At 44.5% G+C, this 22,794-nt stretch overlaps 1 protein-coding gene across 14 annotated transcripts in view; it reads left to right on the top strand.

Annotated features, from left to right (window-relative positions):
• The window catches only part of CACNA1A (calcium voltage-gated channel subunit alpha1 A), a 406,947-nt gene that overhangs the window by 161,056 nt on the left and 223,097 nt on the right, over positions 1 to 22,794 (top strand). For all 14 annotated transcript variants that reach the window (XM_077327283.1, XM_077327280.1, XM_077327282.1 and 11 more), the window contains 2 exons: positions 19,768 to 19,873; positions 21,799 to 21,938. In XM_077327283.1, coding sequence (XP_077183398.1) covers positions 19,768 to 19,873; positions 21,799 to 21,938 — 246 coding nt within the window. The remainder of the gene's footprint in view (positions 1 to 19,767; positions 19,874 to 21,798; positions 21,939 to 22,794) is intronic.

Genomic DNA, 22,794 nt, shown 5'->3' with positions numbered 1-22,794 from the left:
TATCTATGGTTTCTTTCCTTTGTGGAGCTGATAAGAACCCTCCATAAAACTGGGGAAACCCCTTGTTTGCTACCCGCAGTTCCTGTGAGGAAGAGTGGGAAACAAATGTGCTATGGATTTAGTGTGCGGGAGGAGAGAACATTAAAGAGTACTGGTGTTTCTGAAACTACTGACACGGGTCATAGAATCATTGCATCACTGGCTTCTCTCCTTCTCCGAGAGCGATTCTTGTGCAGGAAATTGAATCCTTGCCCAATTACTTCCATGGGGCTTGAAACATCCATTTCAGCAGGAGGAAAGATGTGGCGCAAGGGCTGCCCATTTCAGCACTCTGCTTTCCTTGGTGAGGTACAGGAAAGGGAAAAGGAAATCCAGTAGTGAAGAACCTAGGGATTATCAGATGGAAAATAGGCTGGTGGGGAGTGGGCTGCTTTTCTATGTTATTCCTTATCTTCCTTTTATTTTAAATCTCACTTAGCTCAGCCAGACTTACAAACAAACGAACGTTGGTTCAGAGCAGAACAAGTATGAGTCATTGGGTGACCAAAGGCAATAGTAAAAAACCCTACAGAGAAGGCATATTAGAATGCCATTTCTTCCTGCAAGCTCGGGACTTAGTGATGCCATGAACAGAATGCTGTGGTGGGAAGTGTCGTCAAGTCACAGTTGACTTATGGTGATCCCATAAGGTTTTCAAATCAAGAGATATTCAGAGGTTCTTTGCTATTGTCTGCCTCCACATCATGCCCCTGATATTCCTTGGAGGTCTCCCATCCAAATACTGGCCAGGGCCAGCCCTGCTTAGCTAACCTGGGCTACCCAGATCATGATGAGCAGGATGCTTCTTCCTCAATCCTTTTCCATTGACCTTTTCCAGACCTTTTCTACCCCTTATAAGTTTGTCTAAAGACACACTTACATGAGTTGTTCTTGCCTTCAACACTCCGGCTGCTAGTTCCAAGAAAAGTGATGTCTATTGGTTTTCATTTAAAGGGGATGTTTATGTGTGCTGCCCCTTTTATTGTTTAATTTATATATCAACAATAGGATTATTGCTGTCTTTGGCCAGGTTTGCTATTCTCCATCCATTGTTATCAACTTCCTGTGGATAATGCAGTTCTCCTATTGAGAACAATATAAAGGCTTTTATCTCTTATTGTATGTAAGAATGTCAAAAATCAAAGATCATTGGGATTTTTTTTTGAGGGGGGGGATCCACATTAAAGCACCAAAATCATGGTAGGAATATTGCGGAAGTCCCCTGTTTAGGGGTTTGGTTTAACCAGAGATTTAACTTGGTCAGTGCAAGCTGCTCATGTTAAAAGATTGGCTACAGCAGCATCAAATATTATCTCTTGGGTTTTTTTATTCATCCAGAATTCAGCTTATCCCATCCATCATTAAACTGCTTAACACCAGGGTAGCTTGGGGCTCATATCTGGATTGACAAAATATGGGGAGTCCTGGAATTCAATTCTTCTTACATTCCTAAGTTCCATTTGTGGAATTCTGAATTGTGTAATGGGGGTGGCCCTCCAAGCTGAATTGGGAAAACTATCTCTTGACGTTTAGGCTTGGTTGAAGGCTTTTCCTCTTTAATTTAAAATTATACATTCTGATATCCAAGAGGGCTACCACAGCTTAGTCAGAGAAGACTCTTCTGTTTCCCCACTGGCATAAACTTGTTGAACAGTGACTACAACAATCTTTCCTTAGACTCCCTTTATTTAATTACCATACAGGAAGCCATGAAGACAATTAAGAAATGTCTATAGGATTATAACAGCACAATCTGTAGTGCACTATGTGTTTGTTCTATTCAGTTTGTTGGTATTCTTCTATATGGTGAGCTTCCCAATTACTGCTCATATTGTTCCTAACTATAGGTGTGCCTTTATGGTGGAGGCTTATTGTCCTACCATCTAGAGCTGGAATTCCCAACCAGGAGTCTGTGGACCCCTGAGGGTCTGCAGGAGCTCTGAAGAGGCATGATATTGGGTGGGGGGCCCAAGCTGTCTTCTCAGCTCCTGCTTTTTTCCAGCCTACATGAGGCAGAGCAGGGGGAGGAAGGCAAGGGGAGGGAGCAAAAGGAGGGCTAAGGATGTGGGTAGTGATGTTACTTATGGGGCTGTGGCAAGGGGGGATGACCAGCTGACATCACTTGCAGGGCTCCTCAAAGTCTGAAAAATTATTTCAGGGGCTCCTCCATGATCAAAAGGTTGAAAAGGGCTAATCTAGAGTTTTGCAAGGGAGGTATCTTGATACCATACTCTGATAGAATATGCAACTGTGGTGCAGGCAATGTAGACACCCTGTATCATGTGACCTTTGAATGTAATTGCTTTTCGGAGCCTAGAAATCTTTTAATTCTACTTTTGCCCCAAAATCTAGATCACATGGAGACAGAAGATAATAGCAGACCTAGCACTCTTTAGCTGAGGAATTTTATGCATCTGTGATAAATTTTCACACTAGCTTCTAGCTTTTTCTTTATTTTAGTTAAATTAAGAATCAGTATTAGAAAGAAAGAAAGAAAGAAAGAAAGAAAGAAAGAAAGAAAGAAAGAAAGAAAGAAAGAAAGAAAGAAAGAAAGAAAGAAAGAAAGAAAGAAAGAAAGAATCTGTAGCACATACTTGCCTATGATAGATAATTCCATTTCATTTCATTTCCTTTTCATTTCACTTCCAATCTGAGGCAATTCTAATCTGAGTGAGATATGCTTGAAGCCTAAACAACCTTGTTCATTGAGTAGTTATGTTTCCATTGTTAACCAATCCAGTGTTTTGGGGGACATTTCTCTGCCTACGCCCCCAAAAGAGTCCTACGCTCCACCACCTCCAACGGGCTGGCGATCCCTGGCCTCAAAAAGGCACATTGGACCTCAACAAGGGCCGGAGCCTTCCCTACCTGGTGGAATGAGCTCCCTGAAGAACTCAGGGCCCTGCCCAAACTCCCACAATTTCGCAAGGCCTGCAAAAAGGAGCTCCTCCACCAGGCATTTGCTTGAGGATGACTGACCCAACAACATCCGCTGGTCCCCCCCCCCAGACATCCCCTTCCATGCCTAAATCTGACCTACCTAAGGGTTACTGTTCTTGTTGAAATATTGTTCTACTTAATAGGTTATGTTATGATTATTATATTTGTTATGATGTTCTATGTAATTGCCCTATGACATTGAATGTAAACCACCCAGAGTCGTAAAATCCAAATATAAATAAATAATGAAAGTGATGACATTGCGCTGTTGTTCCTCCTAGTATTGGGTACTCAAAGATAAACTGTATGTGAGCATGAAGGCTTCATTTAGCTATCATGGCTAATAGCCATTGATAAATTTATTTCTATGAACTTTTCAAATTTATTTTTGGTATTTTTGTCATCAGCCCCTTTTTGTGTCTGTGTTTGACTTTAGAGGCAATTTGGTCATGCAGTAATGTCACCATCTTTACTACGGTCCTTTTAAGACATGGGTTGAGACTGAGTAGTGCTAGGAGGAGGGCCAGCTGCTCTGCAGTGAGATGCTGTAGGGTCCTGTTGTATTGATTATGTTCCCGGGACTGCTGCCAGTTGCCTCTAGGATTAAATCAATACAGTTTGCAAAAGTAAAAGCTTCTCCTTGCTGGAGACATAAAATATTGGAGCTTATTTTTTTAATGACAGAACTTACAGGCAGGGGATTCTTCCCAGCAACTAAGATGTGGGGGTTAATTGGGGATTTAAGAATGGGGCACATCAGCAAAATAACTGTCCCAGAGGGTTAAACTGCACTGGTTGCAGAGCTGCAGGGAAGCACAGGATGTGGAGAACAAAATTCACTCTGAAAATCATCTGTATTGGCATTCCAACGTATACAAATGTTTCCCATGGTATAAAAAGGAAAGATTTCTAAAGTATCTTTTATGTAAACTGGTTATAAAATAATACTGTACCAGGATCTGCAACTGTGCAGCTTGCTGCTAACTGGACTGATTATTGTTGAATTAGCTCTTGTTCTTGCTGTTTAAGCATCTTTCTGGAGTTTGTTTTGTTCTCCTGGTCTTAGGGGAACTTAACCTAGATAATGATGATATATAGACCTGGAATTTATTAGCAGACAGAAGGCCTATTTGCATTGTACTTTCCCCCAGGTTTTTTTATCTGCATAAGTCACTTCTGTGTATGACTTTTTGGGGAAAATGTGACAATTAGCCCATGGACCATGTTCATGTATACTCCAGAATACATAGATTCACTTGTGGGTAAGAGCTCTCTGTTAGACCTTTGCATGTAATTACCCTATTTTGGGGATATACAAAGTTATGCATTTATTTAGAATTTTATACATTCTGTGGGGTGCGGAGGCTTTGGCAGATAGAGCTCCCTCTATCGCTGCTTGGCCTGTGCTGCATGTTCCCCCTTTCAGGGGGCACCAGATGGGTGGTGGCGATGGATTGCTTTCACTGCTGTCTGACCCCTCCTCACTGCAGAGGTACAGGGCATCACCGACCTCCTCCTCCAGCTTCACTGCCACTCGCTCTTTCAGTTCTGTTTCTTCCTCCTCCTTCACTCTCACTTGTTCTCTATTTCTTCCACTTTGTTGGTCTTCTGCTCTCCTCTCTTCCCTTTACTGCATCCGACCCTGTTCTTCCGCTGCTGCACCCGGGCCCAGCCTGCCTGCCCTGGAGCTAGGGCTTGGGCCAGAGGGCAGTGGGGCCATGTAGCTGCAGCCCCCTCCGTGATGCCACCTCATGGTGGCTCCAACATGCCCCGTTTGTCCAGAGGCCTGAATGGGCTAGCGTGTGGCTTGCAGTGGCTGCTGTTGTGGCCAGCAGCTGGTTGATAACAGCAGACCTAGCACTCTTTTAGCTGAGGAATTTTATACATCTGTGATAGATTTTCATAGCCGTTCAAATGGCATCTAGCTTTTTCTATATTATAGCAATTACCCCCCTTCTAGGGAGTATGGACCCCTGGGCAGGAGGCCAGGGGAAACCAAGACATACCTCTTCCCTGAGTCCATCAGCCATGTGCCCTCAAGGAGTGGGAGCATGAAGTCAGGGTTGGCATGCCGTTGGCCAGAGTAGTGTTGAATTGTGAATCTGAAAGCAAGAGAGAAATGTAGCACCTTAGAACTTGCAGGTTGTGGTCCTTCATGGTCTGGAACCAAACCAGAGGGGCATGGTCTACCACTAACTTGAAGAGGTTGTTGGTAATACTGCAAGGCCCCCACTGCCCCTTTAACTGCCACTGCCTCCTTCTCGACTGTGGCGTATTTGACCTCAGCGGGCTGCAGCTTGCAGCTGATGAACAGCACTTGATGCTCCACACACCCATGTGTCTGGGACAACAGGGCTTCAAGTTCCATGCTGTAGGCATCGGTGTGTAACAGGAATGGGTTCTGGAAGTCAGGATTTTGCAGTGCCAGTTCTCTGTCTAAGCTGCGTTTCAGCCAGTTGAACACTTTCTTAACGGCTGCCACCCATGAGATCTGATTCGACCAGCCTTTTCTCAAGTAATCGGTCAAGGGGCTGGCCACAGGAGTAAACTGGGGAATAACTGTAGTACCCAACAAGACATAGGAACTGGTGCAGCTTTCTTTTCACCCGGGGCCTGCAGGAGACCACCTTATCGAGTAGAAGCTTCAGCTGGCCACAGCCAACCATAAAGCCGAAATAGCGCAGCTCCTGGAATCCCAGGTGGCTCTTCCACAGGTTGGCCCTCAACCAGCTGATTCCAAGGCACAAAACACCCATGCCAGGTGTCCTAGTCAGGACTAAAATCAATGATGTTATCTATGTAAGCTGTTGTGAAATCCTGGTAGGCGGCGAGTGCATGATCAACTAGCTGCTGGAAGATGACTGCCACCCCATGCAAGCTGAACGGCATTCATTTGAAATGGAATAACCCTTGAGGTGTTATGAATGCTTTCTTCTTACGGTCTGCTTCCTCAACAGGCACCTGCCATTATCCTATTGTCAGGTCCAGGGCTGCGAGATGCTTAGCCCCACCTACTTGGTCAATGAGGATAATGTCCCTTGGCATGGGGTAGGCATCGAACTTGGCTACCAAGTTCACCTCCTGATAGTCCACGCAGAAGCAAATATGTCTGCCTGGCTTCAGGACGAGGACAGTGGGACTTCTCCACTCACTGTGGATAGTTCCATGACACCAAGTTCCAGCATGTTGTCCACCTCTCAGTTGACCTTGTCCCACTGTGTCTGGGGAATCAGATGCCAAGGGGCCCGTATGACAATTCCGACCCCTGTCTGAATGCGGTGGATGGCTAGCGGGGTGAGGCTAGGATTGTGGGAGAAGACAGCAGGCCAGGAGGCTGCAGAATTCTTGCTGCTGCCCAGCCAACAGGGCCTCTTCCACCCGTGCCCTGCCCTGGGTGTGTTGTCCACAGCAGTCCCCATTGGCCAGTTCGCTGGCAGGGGCTCTCCAAGTGGCACCCCTCCATCAGCCATGTCCATCACTTCTTTAAATAATTGGCATGCAACGTTGGCATCCCTCCTTGCACTATATCTCATAAGCGTTTGGGCCAAGCAGTCACCGGATATGGTAGGGGTCCTGCCAGGGGCCCCCTTTCTGGGTGCACAGATCCCCCCAATTCATCAGCACTAGATCTCCTGGTTGGAAGTCCCTCTCCACTGTCCCTCTGCCATAATGGGCCTTTTGGGCCTACTGGGCTTAATTCAAGTTCTGGTGCACCTCTCTCCTTACAGCCTCCAGTCTGTCTGCCAGGTCTCCGACATAGTCTCTGGGATTCTGGCCCGGGTGTTCTGGTGCTAGTGCCCATTGCCCCTGTGTACCTCATCAAGGTCTCTCCTGGATGGTGAAGGAGATGGGGTCACCACCCAAAAGCACAGCCTGTGTTTGAATCTCAACTAGGGCAATTGCTGGACTCTACATTCATCCACAATGTCTCCTTTGTGCGCCCCCATCCTATCTTAAAAGCCATTAAAATCAAAGAAAACTGCCTCCTTTAAACAATTAAATTAAACAATTTAAATTTAAACAATTTAAACCAATTAAAAATATAATACCCTGCACTTCCATAAAATGCAACAATTAAAAATAGCCTTCACCCTCTGGCAGAAGGCAGCAGTAGAAGGGGACTTTGGCCTTACAGCTCATATTCCACTTAGCTATGCCACTGCTCCATCTTAGAGGTACAGAATCAGCCTGATCCTAGTCAGTGGCATTTTGATCTTGGAAACTGGAAATCTAGATTTAAAGGTGAAATCTGTCTTTGGGATATTTAAATATGAATTCTTGCCAAATGCACGACCTTTGCACAGTGGCTCTTTATTGCATGGATCGGTCCATCGGTGTATCTTGTCTGATTTTTCTCCAGCCCAGTCCTTGGTTTTTTCCTAGCTGTTTCACAGACAGCTTCACTAGTGCTCCTCCTATCAGCTGTGAGTCAAGTGTCATCCTTGTGGTTTGGTCTACAAATGCTGCCACACAAGCCAAGAAATACCATGCAAAGTCTTTCTTGCAAGGTCGCAGGCTGAGCAGAGGTGAGGGGCTCAGTGAGGAGCTGGCCAGCGTGCTGAAAATAGGTTCGCTGCAAGGAGCTGCCCTTGCTACACAGCCATTTCTCAACTTTGATGCCTGTGGGAACAGAGGCTGGGCTCTTGCTTGCTTTTATAGCTTGGCTACACAAAATTTCTCCCTCATACGGGGAGACAGAATCTTTTGTGTGTATGTGTGTGTCAATGAATAGCTCAACTGCTTCTCAAAGTTGGGGACAAAAACTCCCCATTCTGGTCCAATTAGGACATAACTGCTCTAGAATTCCATGCACACACAATTTAGTAGCCTTGTGCCAAAACAGGAATATAAACGTCTCTAAGAAGCGAGTCCACCATGGCATTGTTGGACCTTGTGCCAACATCCCTTATTAGAGATGGCACAGCATCTGCTGGCACACTTGTCACTCTTAATCTATTGCTCTGGGGGTCAGAGGCCAGCAGGTAGTTTTCAGGGCTTAGAGGAGCTGCCTGAATACATTCGGTCCACTTAGAATCCTAAAGTTGGAAGGGGCCACACAGGCTATCTAGACCAAGCCCCTGCTAAATGGAGGTTCAGGCTAAATCATCCATGAAAGTCTCTGCCTGTAGATCCCCAAAGGGTTGATTTTAAATCCAAAGCACTTTCAGACATTGCACAAGATAATCCTGGGTCTGCCATTGACAGTGCCAATCCTGTCTCCCTGTCAGGTTTCCCTATATGCAACACATATTTGCAAGCACACATTTTTGCATTAACACTTTCCATTGTAGGAATGTGAGAAGAGATGCTCTGATTGCAGGTCCTCGTGGAGCTGTATTCAGAATACTTATTGAACCCGATGGCTTAAATGTGCCACTATTTCTTTCTCCACTTGGTATTTCAGATAAAATTAATCAATTTATTTCAAAGGTTCACCCTTTGAAGAGTTAGAGTTCTTTACATTGCATGCATATGTTTTCATCATGTAAAGGCAACTGCCTCTAGGGACCTAAAAAAAAACAAGATTATATATACAGAAGGAATTTTGAAGCATTGAGGGTAACTTTTCCCGAGTTTCTTCAGTGGCTTTGGAACAGGAATGGGAATTAGCAATTCATAGGTGCTAGATCCTGGGAGAGAGAAGGATGGCAAAGGATCTTTATTTTTGGTAAAACTGTGCAAAAATATTCAGGTGGGTAGCCGTTTTGGTCTGAAGCAGTAGAACAAAGTTTGAGTCCAGCTTCCTTGTGCATATCCACTTCTTCAGATACTGTCTGAAGAAGTGAGCATGCACACACAAGTTTATACCTTGAACAAAACTGTTGATCTTAAAGGTGCCACTGGGCTTAAACTTCGTTCTATAAAATATTGTTTTGCCAGACACATTAATTTTCTGTATGGATTTTTTCCTCTGGATTTTTTGTATGGAGGAACATTCAGTCCTGTAAAACCCTATCTGTTACTTGAAGTGGTACAGCCCAGGCTCTGGTGGGAAGGTGTGTGAGGTGAGTGAGAGAGAATGGGGGGGGGGGGGGCTGATACCTCTTGAGTGAGCAGGAATATCCCAAACATGCTGCTGATCATATAAAGTCAGCCAGTTACTGCATAATGCATTCTTTGTAGATGTGTACCTATCCTTCAGTGCACGGTACAGCCGGAGTAGCTTAGCAAATGACCTGGTAGGATTTATTCTGCAATTACTGGCCTGATCTTGTAAATGCAGATCTGATACATGCTGTTGTTAGATGGGAAGAAATCCTACATAGTTTCACAGCCCGAATCCAGGAGTAATGCATTAGATATTTCTCCATCCCCCATCCACCCCGTACGTGCATTTTCTGTGCCCCTCCCACACTTGATAGGACCCCCCCGGGGGGGGGCAATTTCTTGCGAGACTTGAGATTCGGGGAGAATGGGCCTGGGAGCGCCTGGGAGACAGGGACGCTTCGGTGCAGTTCCGAGCGGGCGCCTTCCTTTCCCCGTGCAAGGAGCTGCCTGGCGTGCTCGTCTCCCCGCCCGGCCTTCCCTTTGCGTCCCCCGCTCCCCCTCCCCCTCCTCCGCCGGATCCGCTGATTCAGGCCTCTTTCCGCGCAAGCCAATCAATGGGCAGGAAGGGCCTGCAGCGGGCTCCGCGGCTCAGCAGCTGACGATGCTCTGCTGCTGCGAGGCAGGCGGCGCGCACTGCAGTCTCAGCTCCTCTTGGCCGCCCCGAGAACTGGGCCGGTCCCCGCGGCACGTTTCAGCGCCTGCCTCCGCTGCTCCACTTTCCGAGCGCGCTAGCTTGCTGGGGGGGGGGGGGGGCTTTAACCCCTGCGGCGCCACACCGGAGTGCCCAGCTGCGTGCCCAGCGAGGGGCGGGTGCGGGGGGGGGCGACTCCGTGGCTGCACGATCTGGGAGGCGCATCTAGTGGCGGGCTGGACTGCGGAGGGTTGTTCCTAAGGAGCAAGGAGGTAGCTTGGAGCAGCGAGTGTTTGGTTTTCTAGGATCAAGTACTCTTGTTTGAGAAAAGACTAATTCAGTTGGGAATTCTTTTGTCCTTAATTTATTTGCTTGCATACCAGCTGGTCCCCATGTCTCTGAGTGATGAGCATTCTTTGTATGCTCAGAGACACTCTTCTTGCTAACCGGCACCTTGGGGAAAGGATCAAAATTTAAACTATGGGCTTACAAAGCCCGTGTTATAGGGCTTAACAACGATTTTTGAAATAGATGACATGTTAATATTAGTGATAGAGTCAGTTTTCCTCAATAATGCAGACTTTGGTTTCTTTAGAAATCATTTACTTAGATAATTTGGACCCTTCTAAGCCTTTTATTTTCGTTTTTTCCCCACAGTCGAGTTGCAGCCAACTTAGGGGGGCTCCACGGGGCTTCCAAGGCAAGACATTCAGAGATGGTTTGCCATTGCCAGCCTCTGTGTATTGATCCTGCTATCCCTGGGTGGTCCCTCATCTAAATACCAGGCAAGGCTGATCCAAGCTCTTGTGAGCCTGGGTTAGCTTGGGCCATCCCAGCCAGGACATCAATGGATTCATAAGGGTGCAGCTCTATTTAGACTCACACTGCTGGTCATGAGATTAACACAGCAACAGCTTGGAAAACTGTTTGTTGAACAACTGTTCTGTACATTCCCCAAAGGAATGAAAGAGTCTTTACAGTCTAAGTGACAAATTTGCTGACTTGAATTGATATGTGTAGCATATATACAACATTTAGAACTATCTTTCTAAAGATGCCTAAACCTCCCATTCCAATTCCTTTAAGCCAGTCACCAAGATCCCACCCTGTAAAAGAATGCATCCTTGATATTGGGGAATGGAAGAATTAGAGATTTCTGTGGCCACATCAAAGTGCAAAGGCCTGCTCTTGGATAACTGAAATTCAATTGGACATGAACTGTATAAGAGCATTTGTTGCTGTTACTTCTACTTTTATTATAAACAAATATGGGTGCCCCTGAGAACTAACATCTGCAGTCTGAAACATGAAGATATAGAGTGCCCTCCCTTGACCTAATGAAACGAAATTCCTGTTTGTGCTGGTACGGTAGGCATCAACTCATCCACCCCCTCTGTACTTCACTGCGCTCTCACAAAAGAGGCTAGATGACGCATCTTCATCGCTGTAAATATTCCCCTGCAATTCAGAAGTGGGCAGGGAGAGAGGATTGAATCAACTGGGCTTTGGCTATATGAATGGGCAACTTATTCATGATGTCAGACTCAGATACCAGTCTTGCTGCCATGGTGTCACAGCTATAAGTACCTGAAAGAGGCACCAAGAGGACAACTCATGCATGCACCAATAGGTGTCATGAGACCAAAGTACACTGTTCCTCACATTAGCACAGGAAATACAGACAGAAACGGGAAACGAGTACACAAGGGTGAAAACTGTAAGTGGAAACAACATTGAAACTGCTCCTACAGAGTGCCAAGCACAAAGGAGTAAATGGAGCCAACAAGGTTATAGGAGAGAAAAAAGTGCAGTATGACATTTGTATTTTAAGATTTCTTACCGGTTCACTGCTGTACAATCACCCACGGGAAATCTCAAGTCTGCACCTGAAACAGTGGGTGTAGGGACCAACCACTTCATGCAGATAAGCAAGTGAAGAATTTGCTATAGGCAGTAAGAAAATGGAGGTACTACAGTAACACTTACCAGCAAGTAACCTGTATAATAATTTAAAAAAAAAAAAACATGGCCAGGAGCCACAGAGTCCTCTGAAAGGAACCAGTATGCACAATAAACATTGATTCCAGATGGTATCTAACCACATTCACTGGGAAAAAATTGAAACATTTTTCTTGTTGTTACATTTCATCAACTTGTTTCTGACGCATACTGACTTTATGAACAACTCAGTCTGCAATCATTTATTTAAGTTTTTGTAAGTTCACTTATGTCTTAGATTCTGTCCATCCATCTTGTTCTTTCTCTACCTCCTCTTCTGCTTCCTTCTCTTTTGCCAAGCCTAATCAGTTCTTCTGATCCATCATTTGCACGCATTATGTGACTAAATTAGGAGAGTTTTTGTTTATGGATAATTTTCTCAAGAGAGCAGTTGGGTTTAATTTGGTCCAGAACAGATTGATTTGTTCTTGCAATATTTTCAGTAATTGTCTCTAGGTCCATAATCCAAAGTCATCTATCTTTTCTCTCACACACTTCCTTAAGGTCCAGCTTTCATATCCATACATGACCACAGGAAAAACCATTGCTTTGACAGTTCTGATCTTTGTTGCCAGTGAAATATCTTTGTCCTTCAAAATATTTCCTAGTTCATAAGTTTTTTTGGCAAAATACAGATGTGGTTTGCCATTGCCTTCTCCTGGGAAGAGTTTAGTAGACAGTCAAGATGTCCTGTCCATGCCTCCTGCAGTCCTACATTGAGCCTTGCTGATGTCATTCACTTTCACCCTCAACAAGGTTATGGAAATACTGCTCCACATTACCATGAATCTCTCTTTCCCATCTGTAGGTAGGCATCCCAAGCACCCAGCTTCAGAAGCAGAAAAGCATGGAATGACCCAAAACTTTGATGCTGCGGCACTTTCTCTCCCCCTCAGAGTAACCCAATAGAAATCTGAACAGACGCAGCTGAGACTTCATCTTCAAGAAAGTTTGGGCTGCATGGTGCACTTCATGCCTTCATGGTTCAGACTTCAAGTGGAAGGAAGGGCTCGATATTATACCCAGAAATGAATATCAGCACTCAACAAGGCTTTTTCAGCCTTGGCTCTGGCCTGATGGAACAGTCTCCCCAGTGAGATCAGGGCTCTGTGAGTCCTAAAACAGTTCTGCAGGACCTGCCTGACAAAGTTGTTCCACCAAGCCTATGGTTGAGGCCCACAGACCACCAGTGGACCTGGCTCCCTATGCATATAAAAATATGTGCAAATAGATACATTGATTAAAAAACTAAGCAACTATAGGAACATCCTGCCTGAGCACTTTGCGCCTCCCAATTGGCCTCTCCGCTTGTCAGTCCGGGGGCAAGGGCCCAATCTGGGAGTTTTGATCCTGGACTTGGACCACCCCAACCCCTCTTACTGTTTTATTAAGAGGGAAAGATGATTGATAATGTTTTATCCAATGTATGCCTATGATGTAAACCACCCTCCGCCCCTTGGAAGGGCGGTCTAGAAACTCGATAACTAAAATTAAAATCCTGTGCCTGTCACTCCACCACATTCAGTAATTCAGGTATCCAAGAAAAAGGGAAACACTTAATCAAAATGATGTTGGGAAGGGTGGGGAAAAGGCAAGCATGGTTTGGGAACACTGGATGAAATGGGAAATGGGGCTGGGGAAAGAGGAGTTACGAAGCATTGAGAAAGACCATAGGTGCCATGTATCTTAAGTCCTGAAGCTGACTACTCCACACCATGTCAGGTAGATATCCTTTTATAGCCCTGTGCCCTTATATCAGAAGTGTGTGTGAAAGACATACTCCACCGGTACAGATTTGTGGTCTACTTTGTCCAAGCTGCAACATATCAGGGCTATGCCTAGTCAGTGATCCCATCCGACATGTATAAGTGCAGAATTGATCATGGAGAGCATCTGACACCCTTATAACTGGGGAAATAGGCTTGAGAGTACATGGTGGCTGCACAGTTCAAGATATACACAAGCCCTCACGGAATACGTTTCTTTCTTAGAAATTTGCATTGGCAAGATATTCAGCTCTACCCTCTGCAATTTTATAGGGTCAATATAAGAAAATTCTTAAAGTTGAAAGAATTTGCCCTTGTAATTCAGGGGAGCTGGAGACCGTAGAACATGTGATATTCAGATGCTCATTTTGTATGTCATTCTGTATGTCTCATCTCCCTTTTACAGTAGGACAGATGCTAGTTTGGAAAAAGGAAAACTTAAGTTCCTCTTGTGGTGAGAGAAAAAGTCTATTCTCAGGCAGGTATCAGGTTTCTTCAGTTGCCCAGAAAACACAGTCTTTGACTTGGCACAAAAAATAGGTTTATTCTAAAGCAAGAAAGTGAACTTGACGTGTACTTTGTTGGAACTGGGGTTCAGGGAATTGAACACAGCATGTAACCCTTTTTACTCCCATCCCCACCTGTGAGAACCCACATAACACAGGAAGCTTCAAAGGGAAAACAAACCAGGCAGCTGGCAGATAACAGGGAGCCCAAGGACATAGTCCAAAGGCGGGTTGGGGGGGAGGGGGGTGGAATTTTGTGCCTTTGCGTATACATCAAAAGATAACTAGCGGATAAATACGGGATTCCATTACTCAGAATGAATCTCAATGTATTTATATTGTTTCTTAAGGTTTTCTGTTTTAATAATAAAGTATGTAAATCAGTTCTGGCTAAGTGGCGTATTAAATAAATCCATCCACAGTGGATGCACAATCGAATTCAAATTTTCCATTTCATATTGGAGCTTCTTAAACCTCTAATGCTTACAGTGCTCCTAGATGTGGCATGAAAGAAATGGGTAAAATATTGTTATCACCACAGATATAACTTTTTCATGGTGACTGATTCTTTCTGTTCAGATTAGTTTGTTAGTGATAGTCTTTCATTAGTGGAGAAGTTTCACAGTTGTTCTACAGTCAGTAGTGGCTGAGAAACAAATGCTGGGCCCTGACCTGAATGGGCCAGGCTAGCCCAATTTTGGAAGCTAAGCAGGATTTGTCCTGGTTGGTATTTGAATGGGAGACCACCAGGACATCTAGGGTCGCTGTGCAGAGGCAGGCAATGACAAACCACCTCTGAATGTCTCTCTTCTTCAAAACCCAAGGGGCTGCCATGAATCAGCTGAGGTTAGACAGCACTTTCTACCACCCCCCTCACCACCACATGCTGCATGTAAGGTTCTTTGAGGATTAGTACTGTGCTGGTGTCTACGATGGTGCTGGCTTATTATCTTCACTGGGCACAGCTGGTAATGCCTTACATGTCACCATTTGACCTGGCCACTATGATTCATGCAATGGTCACCTCCAGATTAGACTATTGCAACTTGCTTTACATATGGCTACCCTCATATTTGATCCAGAAACTTCAGCTGGTCCAGAATGCAGCTACTAGGGTCCTTACAGGAACCAGTGCTCTCCCAGCTGCACTGGCTCCAGATCAAGGACTTAATCAGGTTCAAGGGACTGGTACTTACCATTAAGGCCCAAAATAGTCTGAGACCATCGTACCTGGAGGACTGCCTCCTCCCTTATGCTCCTCAGAGAGGACACAAAATCTGCTCAAGATCCCCAGCCCCAGAGATCCTCAGCCAGAGCCAGGGCCTTCTCTGTCCGCCCTAATGGGATTGTTGTTGTTAGATTTATTACCCACTGCTCCCAGCAAGCTGGCTCACGGTGGGTTACAACATGAAAAGCCCCACAATAAAATATAACCATCCCCAACTAAAACCATTCTAAATCCGATGAACAATTAGCCATCTCCCCACCCCTCTGTTCGACAACACCTCCCGTCTAACACCTCAAGGGAAAAGATGCAATGGGAGGAGAGCCTGATGTCATGGCCAAACTGAGGAGGAGCTCTCAATCTTATTGCCATTCGGCCTCAACCAAATGCCCAGTGGAGGAGCTCCATTTTGCAGGCCCTGTGAAGCTGCACAAGCTCTGTCAGGGCCCTCGGTTCTTCCGGGGGCTCCTTCTACCAGGTTGGAGCCAGGATCAAAAAGGCCAGTATGTCGAGGCCAGACATACTTCTCGTGGGCTGGGGAGCACCAGTAGATTCATACCCACTAAGCGCAAGGCTCTTCCAAGTGAGATCAGGGCCCTGCGGGGTTTCGAACAGTTCTGCAGGGCCAGGAAGACTGAACTGTTCCACCAGACCTATGGTTGAGGCCCACAGAACATCATTAGTACTAGCCTCCCGACACTGACAACATCTGTGTGCCACCTAGTTCAGATACTACAGCACTTTGTCGTCGTCGTCCCCCCCCAAACCAGAGAGAAGATTTGGTTTTAACATAATTGTTTTTAATGTTTTAACTTCTGTTTATATTTAATGTTGTGAACTGCCCTGACTCCTGGGGAGGAGTAGCATAGAAATTTTAAATATATAAACAAACAGGATACTAGGTAGCTTGCAAGCAGAGGTACAATGATAGACATTATAGCTGCACGCTAGAATCAATTAGGGGACCTGTCTGGAATAGAAAGAAAATGGAGCTCTTTATATGTACTCTCTGTTGCTAAATAATCAAATAATGATTTTAACTGAAGAAGCTGCTAAATTCCATCAAAAGAGGAGGTCGAAGTGAAATTTGAGAATATGTGGAACAGATTGACTCGTCAAAACTTCAGGAGGCTTACTGACAAACAGCATTATTTTGATCAGGATTTTTTTTTACCCTTCTTTGTGTTGCCATGCTTCTAATATTACATGGACACTGATGTTTTCATGTGTGTTCCTTGCCTTCATAGTTCACTGCTTTAGAGACATGGTAGTCTCATGATGACGATATAAGCAAGATTAAATAAAAGTTGCATCATATCTTCACCCCTTGATAAAAGCTTCCTTCCTTCCAAATTTTCATTTTATGTAATACATATGTATATCAGCAGAAAAACATTTTTGAGGAATTGCAAACAGTTTCAGGGACTTAGTAATACGGATGATGTGACAGATACAAGCAACTGGGTACTGTCCACAGTCCAACAAACTTTCATTTACCAGAGTTTATTTTGACATTTGAATGCAAAACATTATATGCTCCATAAAGTAAATTACTCCAAGCTTGTATAATGGCAATTTCAGATATCTGTATGTAAGTGTTCTCAGCTTAGATATGAATTAGAGCTATGAAGAAAGGATAATTTTGCAATTTAACTGCATAATGAAAAATTGTGTAAAGACATTTTTGTTGAATAGGAGTGAGTGGTAAAAGAGAAAGTAGTTGTGTATGTGTTTGTAGGGCTGCCTCTTTTTTATGGCTTCTGAGCCTTCTAGTGCAGGGGCCTCCAATCTTTTGGCATGGGGGGGGCACATTAGCATGCCCAGTGCCTAAAGAGGGCCACATCCTAAACCAAAATGTAACAAAATTATTAACCTACTGAGGGTGATAGCAGCAGACAAGCAGGCCGGAGGGCTGCACAAAAAGAGGTCAGGGGCTGTATGGGGCCTGTGGGACTCAGGTTGGGGACCCCTGTTCTACTGCAAGCAGTTAAGAATTGTGAGATAATGTAATGCTTCATCTTTCAGTGAAAAGTTTCATTGAACAACCTGGGTGGATTTTTGAGTGAATTCAGAAAAGGCTGAACTGCATCATTTGCCTAATATTCCACCGCAACTCCATTAAGGTGAAAAGGCTAGTAGTGTGCCGTGTGAAAAATGCTCACCATAATCTACATAGACAACTTGAGATGTTCCTTTGTCATTATGTGCTTGGGAGAAGATAAGGTTGTTATCCAGAAAATAACGGCAGTCAGGTGACCACTAGATATTAAATAGGGCTCAAAACTTGTGTAGCAAAAAAATCAGATGCAGAGGAGAGTATGCGAAAGAAAACAGCTTTGATTATGTGCCAAAGATGAGTTTTCTTCCAAACAGATTATACCTGAAGCAACATGGAATGGCAGTACAAGCCACATTAACTATATATTGCAAAAATCTGAGGACTGCCACTGAATATTTAATTCGTTGCCAGTGTGCATAATGTAGATTACGTTTCCACTCATATGGCAGACACAAGATTATGGCTGGTAGCTTATTGTGCACTGGTGGGTGTGGTGATTAGTCCTTTGATTGTCCTCTCAGCAGTTCCTTATCATTCCATGGAAGTTAATTTCTAAGGACACGATACATATAGAGGGGAAACTATGGAGGCTGAGGGGGTTGCACTGAGGAGGGTAAAGATGGAGTGTGATGTCACATATGGTGGGAGTGATGTGACTTCTGGTGACATGTGACTTCCAGGAACATGGCAGGGAGGTATGGCTTGCTGACATCATTTCTGGGGTTTCTGAAAGCATGAAGAATGTTTCAGGGATTTTTTAAAAGCAAAAAGATTGAGAAAGGCAAACCTATAATATAAAATGAGATAACTACAAATGTGTGGCTGTGAACACATATATCATTCAAACAGATAAGGCCAGCTGCAATTCCCTATCAGGTGTATTTGGATTTGCTGGCATGTATGAAATTTCATGAGAGGACAAAAGAGCAATTCTAAGAACAGTTTACTGGAACTAAGCCGTATGGAAAAGACTTTAGAACTCTGAGTAGATCACTTTAGGATTCTCTCTAAGGCATCTGTGACTAATTGCAGATGTGTTGTACTGGTTTGGGAACCTTGATTGATAAAGGGTTTTAAGAAACGACTGTTTACCTGAGGGAGTGGCAGTTGAGAGAGTCAGTTAAAGAAGTAGACGGGGGAATAGAATGGAGAAGGAGAAGAGAAAAAAGATCAAGAGAAGATCCTGAAAGAGGGAAGGGAACCAGTATTCCTTGCCTGAGGAAAATAGTTCGTGAGAAAGAGAGGGTCAGAATATATATCTATATACTTTTTAAACATAGGGGACAGACAGAGAAACAAGAAGAAATAGGAGTTACTTGCCCAAAAAGAAAAGCAAGAAAAAGCAGGGTACCTCATAACATCTTATTGATGTGGGACACATCTTCTGGTGTGCCTCATCAAACAGAAATGTAGATGGACGTGACATCCGTCGTTCCACCCACAAAGTGCACCAAAAGATGGAGGGCCCAGCCAGCAGCCGTGCAGGCCCCTGGGCCTGGGAAGCTGCTGCATGACCTGCGGGGGCAGAAGCAGAAGAGGAGGAGCAGGTAAGAAGGAGGGGGAGAGGGGAAGGGAATGAGTGTGCGCATGTACTGGTACGTGTGCAACCCGCAGTGATCAAGGCAGCAGGTAAGCAGGGGGGGAAGGGAATGAGTATGTGTGCACACGTGTCCTTGCCTGGAGGGAGGGAGGTTGGGGAAGGGGGGAATGGGAGGTGGGAGGACAGTGAGTCTGTTTGTGCATGTGTACGTGTTTGCTTGGAGAAAGGGAGGTTGGGAAGCCATAGGTAAGGGGGGAAACGGGAGGGGGTAGGGAAGTGAGTCTCTGTTTGTGTGTGTATGTTTGGGAGGGAGGGAGGGTGGCAGGGTTGCCCTGACAAAGTCGCTCCAGAGCAGGTATGTGTCCCACATACTCTCTGAGAGTCAGACTATCAGGACAAATTTTTCATGGGAAGAAGACTCTTTATCGTTGTAATATACAAAATAGGAGTAAAATTTAAATTGACCAGATTTTAACATTGGTAAAGTGGGACACCATTGACCGAGGGGGGGGGGGGGTTCTTGATAAAAAAATTGGTCTATATGGAGCAACAAAAAGTTTCACAGAACACATAGACCGCAAAAATAGTATTTTAATATATATATTTTAAATTTCAACATAAGTACAATTTGCCAGGTCAACATAAGTACAATTTGTCCCACCTCCAAGAGTGGAACAATCTGATCACCTTAGTATATTCCTAAATGCAAGAAGTTACATTCATTCCTTGTTGGATCCTATTTTTACAGGGTGATTAAAACAGTGTGTATTTTCCATGTCGATGAACCAAAGGAAAAAAAACCCTACATTGACTAAAATGCTTATTTGATTTAGAAATAGTTCTCATGCATTTTAGACTAAAGGATGTTCTTGTCCCTTGTGACAGCACCTTTGATGTGTATCTATTTCAAAATAGACCCAATTGGCTTCCGGAGCCTGGAATATAGCAGAACTCTTTGTTTTCAGTATACCCAGAATATCCACCTCACACCTGACTTTCCTTAACAGTTCCTTACTCCTTTTGAATACATGATTTTAGCAACTATCATAGCAAACTGCATTGTCCTTGCTCTGGAGCAGCATCTGCCTGATGACGACAAGACGCCAATGTCAGAACGACTGGTGAGTACAGGTGTTCCCTCCCTCCCCCCTTATGATGGAATTAAATAATCCAAGAATCATGGGGGCCCTTTGTCAACTTCCTCTTCCATAAAGTCTAATAAAGTCCATAACAATAAGAAATGCATTATCTTCTGCATGGATCTGCTTCATGTTTCGTAGTGTATTGGAAAGCAGAAAAATGGCCACATAATCTATTTAGAGTCAGAATTTATCCAGATGGTTACCTCTTAATTGGTGAGGCTGAAAATCAGGTTTCTTGGGCTCTCTTGGGCCCAGGAATAAAGACTAGAGCCCAGTAAATTGTTGCTCCAGACATTTAGATAACATTTTCTCTCAGTAGAGGCCCAGTCAAAGTTTATTGTCTGTGCAATAGTCCAATAAAGGTAAAGGTAAAGGTATCCCCTGTGCAAGCACCGAGTCATGTCTGACCCTTGGGGTGACGCCCTCTAGCGTTTTCATGGCAGACTCAATACGGGGTGGTTTGCCAGTGCCTTCCCCAGTCATTACCGTTTACCCCCCAGCAAGCTGGGTATTCATTTTACCGACCTCGGAAGGATGGAAGGCTGAGTCAACCTTGAGCCGGCTGCTGGGATTGAACTCCCAACCTTATGGGCAGAAAGCTTCAGACAGCATATCGCTGCCTTACCACTCTGCGCCACAAGAGGCTCAAATAGTCCAATACCAATAACTTAATTTATCTTCTCTGTGTAACAGACTAGAGGAGAATAGCCATCTTTAAGAAATTTCCATGGATGTGCAATCCATCATATGAGGGTAACTGTGATGTGCAGAAGAATTAAATACGATGAGTTCACAAAATGTTGAGAAGTTGGGGGTACAGGATGAGGACAATATGTCTCCTAACCCAGTGGTCCCCAACCCCCGGGCCAGGGACCGGTATCGGTCTGTGGATCAGTCGTACCGGGCCATGGCTTCTTCTTGTCTTCCTCCCCAGCTGCTGCCTTGGGGGCTGCCCTTCCACTCTGCCACCAGCTCACTTTTAGTGCTCTCCGGCAGCCAGCATGGCTGGGGCTCCCCCTTGGCGTGGCGCTGTGCAGCTGCTGCTGGCAACGTCCCCCAGTAGGTGGCGGGAAGTCAGGGTGCCGGTGGGAAAGCAAGCGGAGCAGGAGCTCAGGTGGTAGTGGTAACATCCCTTGGCAAAAGACTACCCCCCTCCCCCCGGGCCTCAGTAAAATTGTCAAGTGTTGACCGATCCCTGGTAATAAAAGGTTGGGGACCACTGTCCTAACCAACAATATCATAACAAAATTTGAGTCCAGTGGCACCTTTAAGACCAACAAAGATTTATTCAAGGCAAGAGCTTTCATATGCATGTACACTCTTCCTCAGATATACATGGATGTAAATGTGTATACACATACATAGATGTATGTATGTGGCAGACAGTAGATCCTTGAGATTACACAGTGGATTGTAGCATTTCAGACTCCAGACAAATGATTACCTTTAAAAAAATGCTTCCTTATATAAAAAGTCCCTACAAAAGAAAATCTTGTGCATTGCCAAGATAGGTTGTAGTTCTCAATTATATTTGTTTCTTACTTGCAGGGCCTTGTTCACATCAGGGAGCATTCAAAAATTTAATCTGCCGCCTGAAATGTAATGCAGCCTGTCTGTTTTACTGCCTCAGAACATTGCTAGCTTATTCTGCTATTTCTATGAGCCAAATAATAGACAATATTACTTAGGTACTCATGATATTTGGAACTGCATTTCTCTCCGTAATTATAATAGCAGTGGATAGACCATGGGGAGAAGACATATGGTCTGAGTAACAAATGTCCACTAATTTTGCCGTAAATACAAAGCGTGGAAAGGTCTTGCATAGCTGCTTTCCCCCCACCTAAGACATGAAGTGATAACTGTATTTCACTGGATTTTTTTTCTCTTGCACCCCTTGCTAGGATGACACGGAACCATACTTCATTGGAATATTTTGTTTCGAGGCTGGAATTAAAATTATTGCCTTAGGATTTGCTTTCCACAAAGGCTCCTACCTAAGGAATGGCTGGAACGTGATGGACTTTGTGGTGGTTCTCACAGGGTGAGTAGCAGGTTTAAGTTATAAAAGGTTATATCAATTCTTTCATTTCTGTCGCTCTGAATTCTGTTTCCTTATCAGCAGAGATAGAGGTTTCATTAGAGTGAGAAGAGGCTTGACCTGGGGGTTTCTGGTTCAGATTCCTGCTGTGGTATATTTTAGAATGAATCACTGTGATCGTAGAGGATCATAGACCTCTGGCATGATTCACAGATTCTCTTAAACATATGCCAAAGAGCAGAACAAATGGTGGTTGTAGACATCAGTCCTGTCCCTCATGCTTCTTTCAGACTACCCATCTCTAAAAAGAATTATATGTGGATATATGTATATTGTTTATATTCAGTCATTCTTCGTCTGTTGAAAACAGTTACACCATTGCTCTGGAGATTTGTACGAGATAGTCTGTTGATCATGTTACTAGCACTAGCCAATAGGTGCCTGTTATGGCTTGCTCTTTTCTGCTTCAGATTAAACCACAATAAGCATTTGCACAACCAGTTTCTCAGAATTTTCTCAAGAGAGCAAAAGGTGCATTTGTATCCGATTTAATGGGGCACTTTCAATGTCACTCTCCTCTATCCCTGCATCTCTTAAAATGTTACATGTTTCTTCAGACTGAACATTAAAATTTTTCCTCATTCCTCTGCATCTAACCTGTGCTGCTCCCATCTTGCCCATTACATATCTTCAGCTAAAGGATTTTATCTGATCAGTTGGTGTGTATATGATTCTAGGGCACTGTAATGTTCCTGGACACTGCAGCTTTACACATGGCACATGAGCATGACATGCTGGCTCTTTGTGTAACAGGTACAGTCTGTCTGCAATGCTGTGTCCTCACACTTGCTTGGTTTGC

This window comes from Paroedura picta, chromosome 3 (genome assembly GCF_049243985.1).
Source record: "Paroedura picta isolate Pp20150507F chromosome 3, Ppicta_v3.0, whole genome shotgun sequence".
Taxonomy (NCBI): domain Eukaryota; kingdom Metazoa; phylum Chordata; class Lepidosauria; order Squamata; family Gekkonidae; genus Paroedura; species Paroedura picta.
Note: the sequence above shows the minus strand (reverse complement) of the source record. Positions and strands in the feature narration are given on the sequence as shown.